At 37.4% G+C, this 15,242-nt stretch overlaps 1 protein-coding gene across 2 annotated transcripts in view; it reads right to left on the reverse strand.

The window, feature by feature from the left end:
* The window catches only part of Lrrc69 (leucine rich repeat containing 69), a 104,272-nt gene that overhangs the window by 17,653 nt on the left and 71,377 nt on the right, over positions 1-15,242 (reverse strand). For both annotated transcript variants that reach the window (XM_047530857.1, XM_047530761.1), the window contains 2 exons: positions 6,074-6,175; positions 909-1,088 (listed from right to left, as the gene is read on the reverse strand). In XM_047530857.1, coding sequence (XP_047386813.1) covers positions 909-1,088; positions 6,074-6,175 — 282 coding nt within the window. The remainder of the gene's footprint in view (positions 1-908; positions 1,089-6,073; positions 6,176-15,242) is intronic.

A 15,242-nucleotide genomic window follows, 5' to 3' on the forward strand; every position in this document is an offset into this window, starting at 1 on the left:
CAGTTATTTAACATTATCACCAACCATTGCACTATGTGCTGTCCCAAGAAAGGCCAGTATTCACCAAAAGTGGAGAGGAAATTATGACATCAAGAACAAATGTTGGATGGCCTAGAACATAGGAAAACTACAGTCCCCAGTCCAAATCTGGCCCACATTCTGTTTCCATAAGACACATGAGCTGGAGTTTTCACATTTTTATACAATTAGGCAAAAAAATATTTAATGATATGTGAACATTATATGAAATTAAAAATTTAGGTTCATATATAAAGTTTTATGGGAACATAAACATGTTTAATTACACATTGTCCACAGATGCCTTCATGCTACTAAGCATGAAGTTATGTAATTGTGATAGGAACCACATTGCCTAAAATTTTTACTATCTGGTTATTTACAGAAAAAGAAGCCTACTGAACACTGCTCTAGACCCTGAGTTATGAGCTCTAAACTGGCCAGGGGTGCTCAATCAACTTCCAGGTGACATAATGCTGTAGCTCACATCCTGGCAAACTTGGTGTTCTATAACATCATTAAGACAAAGAGTAACTTGTTTTCCATCCAAATGGCAATACAGACTACTGAAAAATTCTCCTCTCTGAGGAAACATAGTTTAGGTTTTATTAACCAGGTTGATGAACAAAAGGGATTTACTGATAAAAATTTTTCAATTTCCATGGAACTTTGATAGAATGTATGTGATCTCATAGAGAGTTTAAATGTAAATGGAATAGGTCATGATGATCATTGCAGATATCCAAATTTGTCTACCCCAAATTAACATTATAATATCATAGACATCAATTCTTAGATATAAATCTATTTAGTAGAGGTTGACTTCAATAAGGACAAAACAGAGTGGTGGATCAATCTTATGCTTATGTTTACACAAAAGTACCATTTACCTTTGGTGGAGGAACAAACCGAACACATTCCAGCCATATGGATAAAAAAAATTCTCCACATATTGGACATTTTTTTGCCTGAGAAATTAAGTTCCTGACCTCTGGATACTGTTCTATGGCACGTGTTAGGAAAGGATGTTTTCCTGCTAGCTGATTCATGACATATCTTGATGTTATTTCCTAAATTAAAAAAGAAGAACATGGTTTCTAAAATTGTTTTTGTTAATTTTACATTACATTGATTCCCATTTTACTAACTCAAATTTCTATCTCATTCCTTAGTTTTTGTTAAATGAAGATTCTTCAGTATAACGAATTATGTTGTAAATGACTGGCATTGTAAATACATTTGGTTTTAAGTAACATAAGTAAGCTGCTTCCATGGTAATATATTTATGTCTCTCACATATAAGGAATTAAAGTCACAATAAATTTGCATTACCTGTTTTATAAAGTAATATATAGTTTAAGTTCAAATTTGTTATATTTTATTACAGTAAGCAGGACTGCACAAACATTCTGACTAGAATAAAAAATTGAGTGTATCACATTCTCTAAGGTCTAAATCATTTTTATAATTATGGCTTACAAGTCAGTATCATCTGCTTCACCTGGCAGCTTATCAGGAAAGAAGAATCCTGGCTATATCCCAGTTCTGCTGAATCAAAATCTCAACAAAGTCCCCAAATAATCTCTCTGTGTGCATGTTAAAGTTTAAAAAGGGTTGGTTTAAGTGATTAGCTGTATTAAGTACCTGAACAATGCCACCTTGTTCAAGAGCAATAACCTCCATGAACTAAATCTCTGCATTCAACCTGTTTTAGACCTGTTCAGAAAATTGATTTGTGCAATCATAATATAATAATATTAAATAATAATAGAGGTAAAGGAAATGGAAGCTGCCTTTCACCAGGACCATCAGCAAGGTATCATCATCCTAAAGTAAAAATGTATAATATATAACATTGAATCTTCACTGACTGAGCAAAGAACACAAATATTTGCCTCATTCCCTAAATGCTGCCCATTGTCTATGCCAGTAGGATGGAAGTCCTGTATAAATGTTACACAAACACTACTTGAAATGCCAATAGTACATGGGGACACTTTTTTCCTGGCCGAACTGAAAGATTTCCCAGTGGGATCAGAATGGGCTCTGATCAGGCTCTGATGGGAATCTTTGGGAATATATGCATACATACATGCATACATACATACATATTCTTTCATTCATTAACCCCAACTAAAATCTAAAATTTTTAAAATAAAAACAAAATCCTACAAATTGCTATAGGTCTGTTCCCTGTTACCTTATCCCTCCCAGTTAACAAGAGTCTAGGGAACTGCTTTTATGCTGCAAACAACCCTGAGTGTGTGTTCCTTAAATGTCCGATCCTTCAACAGCACAACATTTTACCCACTTCAGCTCATTCTCCTGGATGGTTACAGGACTGAGGTCAGCTGGAAGGATAAATTTGAAATCACTAATATTACCAGGACTTCTTAACTCAGATGTGTTCAATGCCACCCTTTCTTAAACTATTTAAGCAGAGCATAACTGGGGATTCTAAATAAAATACTCACTTTAGAGTTACATTGTTAGCTACATGAATTCAGGGGCTAGGTCTCACTGTAAAGCTGCAGAAAATTCATGGACAAGTATTCACTACCCCCAAATAGAATTTGTTGAAATGCAGGGGACCTATAAATAGGTTTATATAGATCGCTTTTCCCGTTTACGATTGCTGGACCCAAACTTGTTTGTTGCACTTGGTATATCTTGACAATTTTAACATCAGCCTTTATTTATGTTCTTCTATTTACTGCCAATGTGTTACTTTGGAAAAATAAATGTATACCATTAAAATACAAAGTAAAGTTATTACCTGGAAATGCAAATATATGTAAAGTAAAATACTGTTTACCTGAACAATAGTATCTTTTAGAATACCTCTTAGAGATACATTCAATGAATTTTGGGGGCAATAAACAATTTAATAATGAGCCAATTACAGGGTTATTAAAAATTAGGAAATCTTATACGGGCAAATAAATTGTTCATTTTGAACAACTTACATGTTATTGTTAGAATATTTGTAAGCTAACTATATGCAGGTCAGTTATTCCTATTTCTAATCCATCATAAATTGGAATCATTTTCATGGGAACTTTTTTTTTTTTTTTTTTGCAGTGCTGGGGATTGAACCCAGGGCCTTGTGCTTATAACGCAAGCACTCTACCAACTGAGCTATCTCCCCAGCCCGCCCATGGGAATTATTTTATTTTTTCTCAACATGTTGATTATTTAATTTTTGTTATGAAATTTCACATCTGTGCATTGCATTTATATAAGGATAAAAAATTTTAAATGTAGAAACAAATATGAAATCTTAGAGGGAATGATAGACTTTGTAACTATTGTAAAAAAGCTGTCACTTTGTGTATGACGGGCATTAAGGCGTTCAGAAAACATTTAGTGTCAGAGTCAGACAAATACAGAGGTTCAAATCCTGACTCTAGGATTTATAAGCTATGCAACCCTGTTTGGACAAGTCTTTAACTTCTCCAATCTTGGATCCCTCCTTTAGAAAATAAAGATTTTTTGTAATACCATCACATAGAGTTTTTAGAACCAATTAGTTAACACTGGTAAAAACAACCTGGCAGCTACTAATGAAATATATTCTGGTTAATATATAATCTAGTTATGAACATTCAATTTTAGTTTACATATCTCTGAGGTGAAGAAGTTATTAAAAATTCTCTACCAATTCATAGACTATTTCCAAACTCTATAATTCTTTCACACCCAAAGGCATTTGTTTAATCAATAACAGTAACCAAATACCTAGTTAAAGTGACTGTGACTTTAAGTACAAATATAAAATGTGTAATCAATTTAAGTCACCTTTCTAAGAAAAATTCTTGGAGATACTTTTAAAAGTACCCAAGTAATTAATACATTGTAAGAACATAGTAATTTCTTATAAATATAAGCATGTATATATATATATATATATATATATATGTGTGTGTGTGCGTGTATATATATGTATATATATATATATATATATAATATGTGATACTTGTGTGCAAATAAAATTAGCTCTTGTGCTTCTGGACCTTATAATTTTGAAAATTAGAGAAAAAAATATTGCTGTGTCACCCTGAGTGTTAGAAACATTCTTCCCCTTGAGGGCTCTCTCAGAGATTACTGCCACATTGGGTTACCTGATGATCAAGCCTTCTCCACAAACCAGAATATCCTCCAACACAGAAATACCCAGTCTCCATTTCTCTCACCTTTTCATCCAATCTGAGGCAATATTGCAGTAGAAGTTTAAAGTTCAATTGCTTAAGTTGATATCACTGTCCCAACACTATTTCTGTGAACTTGAACAGGTTATATACCCTCTCCGGGTCTGTTTCGCTATAAAAAAGGGACCCTAATGATACCTACCCTTTCTAGTATTATTGAAGAACTGCACTATCCATTCCTGCTAAATACTTAGGACAGTGCCTTGCTCACAGGAAGCTTAAATAAGTATTAGTTGCTGATACTACTCAGAAATACTTGATACAGGAGGAAAAATCAGTTATAAGGAATTAAACAAATTGAATACTACAGTTTTTTAATGATTTAGGATTGAGTTTTAAAAGGGTATTTTTTCCACACCAAAGTATGAACTAATGCTTTTTTATGTAAACATTCTCTGTAAGGGCATTTGAAAAGAACAAATATGTAGAAGAAACCAAATCTTCACCACACCAATTTCATTCATGGAGATAATGTGGACATAAGCTAGACATTTACTCTGAGTATGGTCATTATAGCCTTGTCTATGAAGACCAAAAAACCAAAAATTAATAACTCAAATGAGGAAAAGTTAAAATTATATGATAGGACAGAATATCATATTTCCATCAAAAAAGATGTCTTAGTCTCTTTTTTCCTGACTGGAAAGAAATTCACAATATTTTGAGTGAAAAAACACATCTCTAATGTGTAGAGTTTGAATTCATTTTTAATTTAAAACTCACTCTATATGCATAGGAAGTTCTAAAACAATAATGTCACAGAGAAGAGTGGTTATATCTCTGAATGCCACAATTCTGAGTATTTTTATCAATTTCTAATTTCTCTACTCATGGTAAGAATCTTTTCCTAAAGCAGTATATTATTACTAATTTTTATTTTCTTCTTTGTCCATTTGTTATTTTCTAGTTTTCAGTAATAAGCATGCATGACTTATGCAAAAACGGGGAAAATGTATTTTAAAATAAATTAAGCCACTGAAAAGGGTTGTTTGTTTCCTACAGCAGGAAATGTGAATCCTATACAATTCCTGAAAGTCTTATGATGATCTTGCATGCTCAGCTACAGACCCAAATTGATCTGGGGGAAGTTCAAATTCATGATGCCCAAATATGAGAGCATTTGCAATCCATAATTTGTCAATTATGAATGCAATGCTCTACTATGCTTTCCTATTTCTTCTTTTACTATCACCAACATGGAGCTGGGTATGGTGGCACAAGCCTGTAATCCCAGCAACTCAAGAGGCTGAGGCAGGAGGATTGCAAGCTCAAGGCCAGCCTCCACAGTTTAGTGAGGCCCTCCACAACTTAGCAAGACCCTGTTTCAAAAATAAGAATGACTGGGTATGTGGCTCAGTGGTTAAGCCCCCTCTCCCTCTGCCCCCAGGGTTCACCCCCAAGTGCCAAAAGGAAAAAAAAAAAAAAAAAGAAAGAAAGAAAAAAGAAAAGAAAGTAAACTAAAGTAAACATGAGTTCTGAATCACATTCATTCATTCATCATGAATGGGGACGGATGAAAAGGGATGAAGACTCCACTAAAACAAATCAAATGCATCTTTAAATGGTACAGAAAAAGTAGTTAGAAGGCCAAAGTAAAACTAAAGTCCACTCTTTTCTTTTCATTGAACAAAATATTTCTCTATGTTTAGTCACTCTAGAAATCAGATAGGATTACACTGGATTTTGAAAGCAAGTCAAAAAATTATGTGTAGGATCCACATTGCCAATGGTCTTGGGTTACATAAATCATTTGCTGGCTTGGCCATAATGCTTTAAAAGAAAAGCCTTTTAAACTTTAAAACCATGGATTTAGTTCGAAGACTTATGTGAATGAGGTAAACCCTCACCTGTAGACTCCAGACGTCCTCCTGTTGCAGAGCAACAGTTGGCTGCTTCAGGAAAAGTGGGTTTCCCTCACAATAGAATTCTGTCAGCTTCAGATTGTGAAACTTTTAAAACAAAATAAAGAACAAAATGACAGATTTCACCTCCAAAGCTACATCTTCAATAACATTAGACTAAAATTATTTAAGATATTCTGAATTCATATTTTTAAAATGGGACATATTCTAGTCATTAGAAGCATAAGAATTTTAATGCTGGCATGAATGGGCAGGATCTTAAAGGTCACTGGTCACATCCCCCAGGCTGAGTGGCTGAGAACACAGAACTGGTGAGTGCTAGAACAGGTTTAATAACTCAAATGCTGAGAATATTTTGGAAATATATGTTAGAAAACCAAAGCATGAAGAAAAATATTCTGAAACACACCATACTCCAAATTTCAAAGATTATCTTATCATCCATTTATGTTCAGTGAGGAGCCCAAGAACTTATGTGGTTTTTAAAGTAAAACTCATTCAGAGAGTTACATTTCTGAACCTGAATCTCAGCTGTAAAATGAGAACAATAAGAATCTATCTTCAGTGTACTTCTGGTCAACCAGTTCCCTGGGAGAAAGAAAGGTTAAATAGGGGAGGGAGAGAAGGAAAGAAGAGAAGAAGGAAGGGAGGAAGGGAGGAAGGGAGGAAGGGAGGAAGAGAGACCCTGAATGCAGAGTTGGAAAGACATGTGCAAAATCTACTCTTGCGAGCCAGGATAAGTTGGCTCCGTCACAACACAGCATCTCACAAAATTTATGGGAGAATTAGATTTCTGTGATTTCAGCCCAGGATTTGAAAGATAGGGAGCACTCAACAAATTACAAATAATTGATTTAAAACATCTTTCCAGGGCACCATGTCATTAGGTTTCAAAAGTTACAGTAAAGCTTGTACAACACAGAAAAGACTTCTAAATAAAACATCCAGCTCAAGTCCTCTTTGGTATCACATTTAATCCCAGTTTCACCACAAGCATTCTAGTGTTCTTAATGCAGTCTTGCATGTTATCCTGCTCAAGGGAACAATCTAGAGAGTTGAATCCAATGGCAGTCATACATAAACGCTGGTTGCTGAAATTAAAAGGGGTACTTCCTGCACTTAATGTTCTACAAGACCATTTTTCCTTCTCTGTCTTAATTAGTATTATTCTATGACTTGTACCTAAACTCACAGTCCTTTTAAAAAACAAAGATTAAAAAATGAGCATCCTGGATATGTGAACAGCTTTAATATATGTAAACTTCATTCAAAATTGACCACATTTCAGAGGACATGCATTTCTCTTCAGGGTCATGTTTCTCTTCCTTCAGGTCCTGTCACTATTCCATCAAGCACAGTGAAAAGAATTCTCCATCTTGTCCCCCAGTACAAATAATATCTGAAAGAGTTTACCTTAATGGAAAGAAAAGTCAACGGTACATGTCTTGCCACAGATATGCTTCAATAACCTAAAGTCACACTGTTATGAATTAGATGTGAGGTGTCCCCTACAAACTCACACGTGACAAAAGGCAAGAAAATTTAAAGATAAAATGATTGGATTATAAAAGGGTTAACCTAATTAGTGCATAAATTCCCTGATGGGGATTAACTGTGTGGTAACTGGAGGAGGAAGGGTGTGACTGGAGGAGGTGGTCATTGGGGGCGTGCCTTTGGGGTTTATATTTTGTCCTTATTGAGCAGGGTGTCTCCCCCACTTTCTTTCTCTCTCTCCTTCCTCTTGGGTTGTCCTCAGGTGATTTCCTCCACCACACTCTTCCACCAGGATGTTCTGCCTCACCTTCAGCCCTGAGGAACGGAGCTGGCTGTCTATGAACTGAGACCCCTGAAACCACTGGCTCCCAAATAAACTTTTCCTCCTCTAATTAATTGTTTTTGTCAGGTCTTTTAGTCACAGTGGCAAAAGTTGACTAAAACCCACATAGGTCTCTTGATGTCCACTCTAAATATTCCCCAGAGTAACATCTTTCACATCCTCTTTCTTTATAACTACTGGGCTTCCCATCAGCATAGCTTCTGAAGAAAACAAAATCATTTGCTATCATGGTCACTCTAGTAGTAAAATCAGCTACGTTCTCCCCTGATTAAAAAATATATATATATTCCTAAGGGTTGTTCAGAGTCCCCGTGCATGCCTATTTAAACAGCCAGTGTTCTGAGTTTAGTCTCAATTGATACATTTGCAGACACACACCTGGCAGTGTCTATAGACATTTTGGTTGTCACAACTGGTAGGAGAAGTGCTAGTGGCATCTAGTTGGTAAGACCAGGGATGCTGCTAACCATTCTTCAGTACACAGTGCCCCAACAAGGTATTATGAAGCCCAAAATATCAACAGTGTTAAAGTTGTGAAATTTGGTTTAAAGGTAGAAGAACATAAGAAGACACTGACCCATTGGATCTGCAGAAGGGATTGGCAACTGGAGGATGCAACTGAGGATTTTCATTTTTTTTAAGAAGTCTTGAGCATGGAGAAGGTAAGCTTTGTTGTTTAGGTATGAGGAGTCCCTCAAGAGCCCCCATGTTAGTGCAAGAATATTCAAAGGTAAAATGATTAGACTGTGAAAGATGTAACCTAATCAGTCCATCCTAGTTCGAATGGACTGACTGGGTCATAACTGTAGGTAGGTGAGATGTGACTGGAGAAGGTGGGTCATTGTGGGTTTGCCCCGGAAGGGTGCATCTTCCCTTCAACCTCTACCCCTCTCCTTCCTTCCAGACCACAATGAGGTGCCTCTGACATGCCTTTCTTCCATGATGTTCTGCCTCATCTCAGGCCCAGAGCAATGGACTCCGCAAATCATAGACTGCACCTCTGAAACCATAAGCCAAAATAACCTTTTCCTCCTCTACACTGTTCTTGTCAAGTACTTCAGTCACAGCAAATGCAAAACTGAGAGTAAATGACAATATAGATAGATTGATGTAGAAGAGAAAGAAGGAATCATTGAAAGAGAAATGATCAGGAAGAGAACACAGATTGATCTTTGAATATTAACATCCTTAGTTATGTTCTTCTCTGTGGCCAGAGGAAAGAAAGTGTAAGGGCTCCCACGGATACATTTCAAGGTGTGGTATTGTATGGTTGAAGGAGTTTGACATTCCTTCTATTTTGTCTTTGAAATGGAAAGACTGTTAGTCAAGTTTGCAGCATGGTATCAATGTGGGAAGAGTAGGAAGAAAGTGGTGAACGTTTGGAACATGCTACAGATTTAGAAGAGGAATCTAGTTAGGGTAGATGGAGTTATGTAGAAATTTTACACAGAATTGCTGAGGAACCCACTGAATCCACACATTAGAGGTGGCCCCTGTCAGCATAATCGTCACTTCCCTTTAGCACCCAGTACCCCAGATCAAACACTTAGAATTTGCAGAATGGGTTTATCAGAAAATAAGGGAATTAGAAAATTATATGTTCTGAACAATAAAGGGTAGGACTGCTGTTTTATGGTCTAGACTAGATAGAGAAAGAAATAACACTACAAAGCTCTACTGGACAAAGTTTAAAAAAAAAGTAGAGGGACATTAAATCTTAATGACCTAAATGAAAAGACATGGCTATAAAGTAGTTACAGAGCTTGAACATAGGAAGAACCAGGGGTCAGATTGCCATTGGACTTTAATTCCTCAAATTTAGATCAGGTGAAGAGGATGTCAAGATTTAGACAAGACTATAGATATAGTTTGGGGAAGTGAAGACTGAGGAAGCTCATTGAAATCAAGAATTCAAGGAGTTAAGGGTATAGCTCAGTAGTAGAGCATTTGCTTGGCATGCATGAGGACTTGGGTTCCATACCAGCACCATGGGAAAGGAGGGAGGGAGGGAGAGAGAGAGAGAGAGAGAGAGAGAGAGAGAGAGAGAGAGAGAGAACATCAAAGATTTAAGGAACCTTAAGATTAAGATGTTTATCTCAATACTTTTCTGTATTAATTGTCTCAAATCTTTGGCTATCTGCTGGGACTCTGTAGCTAGAAGTCCCACGTGCACTTGAAATTCTAACATTTAAAAACTGAATTCATCTTTCTCCCAAATTTTACTATTTTCTTTTCCTTGTTACTCACATGAAATCTCTCACTCTGTCCTGTCAAGTGACCCTTCTTAAAACTTTGAAAATCTATGGAAGACACAGAGACAAACCCACATAAATATAGTTATCTCATACTACACAAAGGTGCCATAAACATACATTGGAGAAAAGATGGTACTGAGAAAACTGGAAATCCACATGTAACAAAATGAAATTAAATCCCTATCTCTCACCCTCCACAAAACTTAACTCAACATGGATCAAGGACCTAGGCATTAGACCAGAGACCCTGTGCCTACTAGAAGAAAAAGTAGGACCAAATCTGCATCATCTCAGCTTAGGAAACAAATTCCTCAAGACTCCTAAAGCACAAGAAGTAAAATCAATAATCAATAAATGGGATGGTGTCAAACCAAAAGCTTCTTCACAGCAAAAGAAATAATCAAGATGTGGGGCGATCCAAGATGGCGGCCTAGAGGGAGACTGCACCTCCGGTCGCTCCACAACCCAGGAGTTAAGAAGGGGAGGCATTGAGAGACTCGGACTGAAGTGGAGCCACGGGTGAGTCTGCCCACTGGGTAAAGCTCGGCCCGGGTGGCAGGCCCAGATAGAGGTGGCTTATCGGAGCCGGGCAGGGCAGCTAGAGTCATCCACAGGCAGTCCTGCGCACTCCGGCGGTGGGCCCCGCCCACACAGCCAGCTTCTCCAGGTTCTCGGAACGGAACTGGCCCGCTAGTGAGAGCCTGTCTGAACAGAGCACGCTCCGAGTCCCGGAGCCCCTGCAGTGCAGTGTACTCCTGCAAAGAACCAGCGGAGAGCCTCGATCTGCAGTCAGCCTCAGGGATAAGGGCAGGGCAGCCGGAGACCTCTTCAGGCGGCACTGCCCACTCCGGCTGCGGGCTCTCTTCGCGGGGCGATCCAAGATGGCGGCCTAGAGGGAGACTGCACCTCCGGTCGCTCCACAACCCAGGAGTTAAGAAGGGGAGGCATTGAGAGACTCGAACTGAAGTGGAGCCACGGGTGAGTCTGCCCACTGGGTAAAGCTCAGCCCGGGTGGCAGGCCCAGATAGAGGTGGCTTAGCAGAGCCGGGCAGGGCAGCTTGAGTCTTCCCAAGGTAGTCTTCCACACTCCGGCAGTGGGCTCTTCCCACACGGCCAGCTGCATGGTGCAGGCCCACAGTGAGAGCATTTCCGCACAGAGCCAGTTCCAAAACGTGGAACCAGTAGGGGCAGTATTCTTCGAATGAGCTGCTTTATCAGATTCCTCCAAGACATCAGGCTACTGAAGGCTGGGAGGTGATACACTGGAAATCTACTGGGACACTATAAGCCAATAGTGGAAAACTGCAATATCTCAGGGTCCCACTGACAACTGACCATTATGAGAAAACAAGGGAAGAAAATGTCCCAAACAAACCTAGATACTACATCAATAAAACCCAATGACAGCACAGCAGAAGAAATGTCAGAAAGGGAGTTCAGAATGTACGTAATTAAAACGATCAGGGAAGCTAATGAGGAGATGAAAGAGCAAATGCAGGCATTGAAGGAGGAGATGAAAGAGCAAATGCAGGCATTAAATGATCGCACCAATCAACAGTTAAAAGACCAAATACGGGAAGCAAGAGATCATTTCAATAAAGAGTTAGAGATACTGAAAAAAAACCAAACTGAAATCCTTGAAATGAAGGAAACAATAAACCAAGTTAAAAACTCCATAGAAAGCATAACCAATAGGATAGAACACCTGGAAGACAGAACCTCAGACATTGAAGACAAAATATTTAACCTTGAAAACAAAGTTGAACAAACAGAGAAGATGGTAAGAAATCATGAACAGAATCTGCAAGAACTATGGGATATCATGAAAAGGCCAAATTTGAGAATTATTGGGATTGAGGAAGGCTTAGAGAAACAAACCAAAGGAATGAACAATCTATTCAATGAAATAATAACAGAAAATTTCCCAAATCTGAAGAACGAAATGGAAAACCAAGTACAAGAGGCTTATAGAACTCCAAACATACAAAATTACAACAGACCCACACCAAGGCACATTATTATGAAAATACCTAACATACAAAATAAAGACAGAATTTTAAAGGCCGCGAGAGAAAAGAATCAAATTACATTCAGAGGGAAACCAATAAGAATATCAGCAGATTTTTCAATCCAGACCCTAAAAGCTAGAAGGGCCTGGAACAACATATACCAAGCCCTGAAAGAAAATGGATGCCAACCAAGAATCTTATACCCAGCAAAACTTACCTTCAAATTTGACGATGAAATAAGATCCTTCCATGATAAACAAAAGCTAAAGGAATTTACAAAAAGAAAGCCAGCATTACAGAACATTCTCAGCAAAATATTCCATGAGGAAGAGATGAAAAACAACGATGCAAATCAGCAACAGGAGGCGCTAGCCTAAAGGAATAGCCAAATAAAGGAGAAACCGAATCATGTCAAAAACAAATATGAGTCAATTGACTGGGAATACAAATCATATCACAATAATAACCCTGAATGTTAATGGCCTGAATTCATCAATCAAAAGACACAGACTGGCAGATTGGATTAAAAAGAAAAATCCAACAATATGCTGCCTGCAAGAGACTCATCTCATAGAAAGAGACACCCATAGACTAAAGGTGAAAGGATGGGGAAAAACATACCATGCACACGGACACAGCAAAAAAGCTGGAGTATCCATCCTCATCTCAGATAATGTGGACTTCAAACCAAAACTAGTCAGAAGGGATAAAGAAGGACACTACATGCTGCTTAAGGGAAGCATAAATCAGCAAGACATAACAATCATAAATATCTATGCCCCGAACATTGGCTCATCCACGTACGTCAAACAAATCCTTCTCAATTCCAGAAATCAAATAGACCACAACACAATCATACTAGGCGATTTTAACACACCTCTCTCACCACTGGATAGATCGTCCAAACAAAAATTGAATAAAGAAACTATAGATCTCAACAACACAATCAGCAATTTAGACTTAACGGACATATATAGAATATACCATCCAACAAAGAACGAATACACTTTCTTCTCAGCAGCACATGGATCCTTCTCTAAAATAGACCATATTTTATGCCACAAAGCTACTGTTAGTAAATACAAGAAGATAGAGATACTACCTTGTACTCTATCAGATCATAATGGATTGAAATTAGAAATAAATGACAGAATAAAAAACAGAAACTTCTCCAATACCTGGAGACTAAATAATACACTATTATATGATGAATGGATAACAGAAGACATCAGGAGGGAAATTAAAAAATTCTTAGAAGTAAACGAGAACAAAGACACATCATATCAAAATCTCTGGGACACTATGAAAGCAGTACTTAGAGGAAGATTTATTTCATGGGGTGCATTCAAAAAAAGAAGTAGAAATCAACAAATAAACGAGTTAACACTACAGCTCAAAGCCCTAGAAAAAGAAGAGCAGACCAATACCAAAAGTAGTAGAAGACAGGAAATAGTTAAAATCAGAGCCGAAATCAACGAAATCGAAACAAAAGAAACAATCGGAAAAATTAATAAAATAAATAGTTGGTTCTTTGAAAAAATAAATAAAATTGATAAACCCTTAGCCACACTAACAAAGAGAAAAAGGGAGAAAACTCAAATTACTAAAATTCGGAATGAACAAGGAAACATCACAACAGACACGAGTGAAATACAAAACATAATTAGAAGCTATTTCGAAAATCTATACTCCAACAAAACAGAAAACCTTGAAGACATCAACAAATTTCTAGAGACATATGAACTACCTAAACTGAACGAGGAGGACATACACAACTTAAATAAACCAATTTCAAGCAATGAAATAGAAGAGGTCATCAAAAGCCTACCAACAAAGAAAAGTCCAGGACCAGATGGGTTCTCAGCCGAGTTCTATAAAACCTTTAAAGAAGAGCTCATTCCAATACTCCTCAAACTATTCCATGAAATAGAAGAGGAGGGAACCCTACCAAACTCGTTCTATGAAGCCAATATCACCCTGATACCTAAACCAGACAGAGACACATCAAGGAAAGAAAATTTCAGACCAATATCCTTAATGAACATCGATGCAAAAATTCTCAACAAAATTTTAGCAAATCGCATACAAATATATATTAAAAAGATAGTGCACCACGATCAAGTGGGTTTTATCCCAGGGATGCAAGGTTGGTTCAACATTCGGAAATCAATAAATGTCATTCACCATATCAACAGACTTAAAGTTAAGAATCACATGATTATTTCAATAGATGCAGAAAAAGCATTTGATAAAATACAGCATCCCTTCATGCTCAAAACACTAGAAAAAATTGGGGTAATGGGAACATTCCTAAACATTATAAAGGCCATCTACGCTAAGCCCATGGCTAATATCATTCTAAATGGTGAAAAACTGAAAGCGTTCCCCCTAAAAACGGAACAAGGCAGGGATGCCCTCTTTCACCGCTTCTATTCAACATCGTCCTTGAGACTCTAGCCAGAGCAATCAGACAAACCAAAGAAATTAAAGGGATACGAATAGGAAAAGAAGAACTCAAACTATCCCTGTTCGCTGATGACATGATTATATATTTAGAGGAACCTGGAAATTCCACCAGAAAACTTTTAGAACTCATAAGTGAATTCAGTAAAGTAGCAGGTTACAAGATCAATGCTCATAAATCCAATGCATTTTTATACATAAGTGATGAATCTTCAGAAAGAGAAATTAGGAAAACTACTCCATTCACAATAGCATCGAAAAAAATAAAATACTTGGGAATCAATCTCACAAAAGAGGTGAAAGACCTCTACAATGAGAACTACAGAACACTAAAGAAAGAAATTCAAGAAAACCTTAGAAGATGGAAAGATCTCCCATGTTCCTGGATAGGCAGAATTAATATCGTCAAAATGGCTATACTACCTAAAGTTCTATACAGATTCAATGCAATTCCAATTAAAATCCCAATGATGTACCTCGCAGAAATAGAGCAAGCAATTATGAAATTCATCTGGAAGAATAAAAAACCTAGAATAGCTAAAGCAATCCTCAGTAGCAAGAGCGAAGCAGGGGGTATTGCAATACCAGAT

This window comes from Sciurus carolinensis, chromosome 1, assembly GCF_902686445.1.
Source record: "Sciurus carolinensis chromosome 1, mSciCar1.2, whole genome shotgun sequence".
NCBI classification, from domain to species: Eukaryota; Metazoa; Chordata; class Mammalia; order Rodentia; family Sciuridae; genus Sciurus; species Sciurus carolinensis.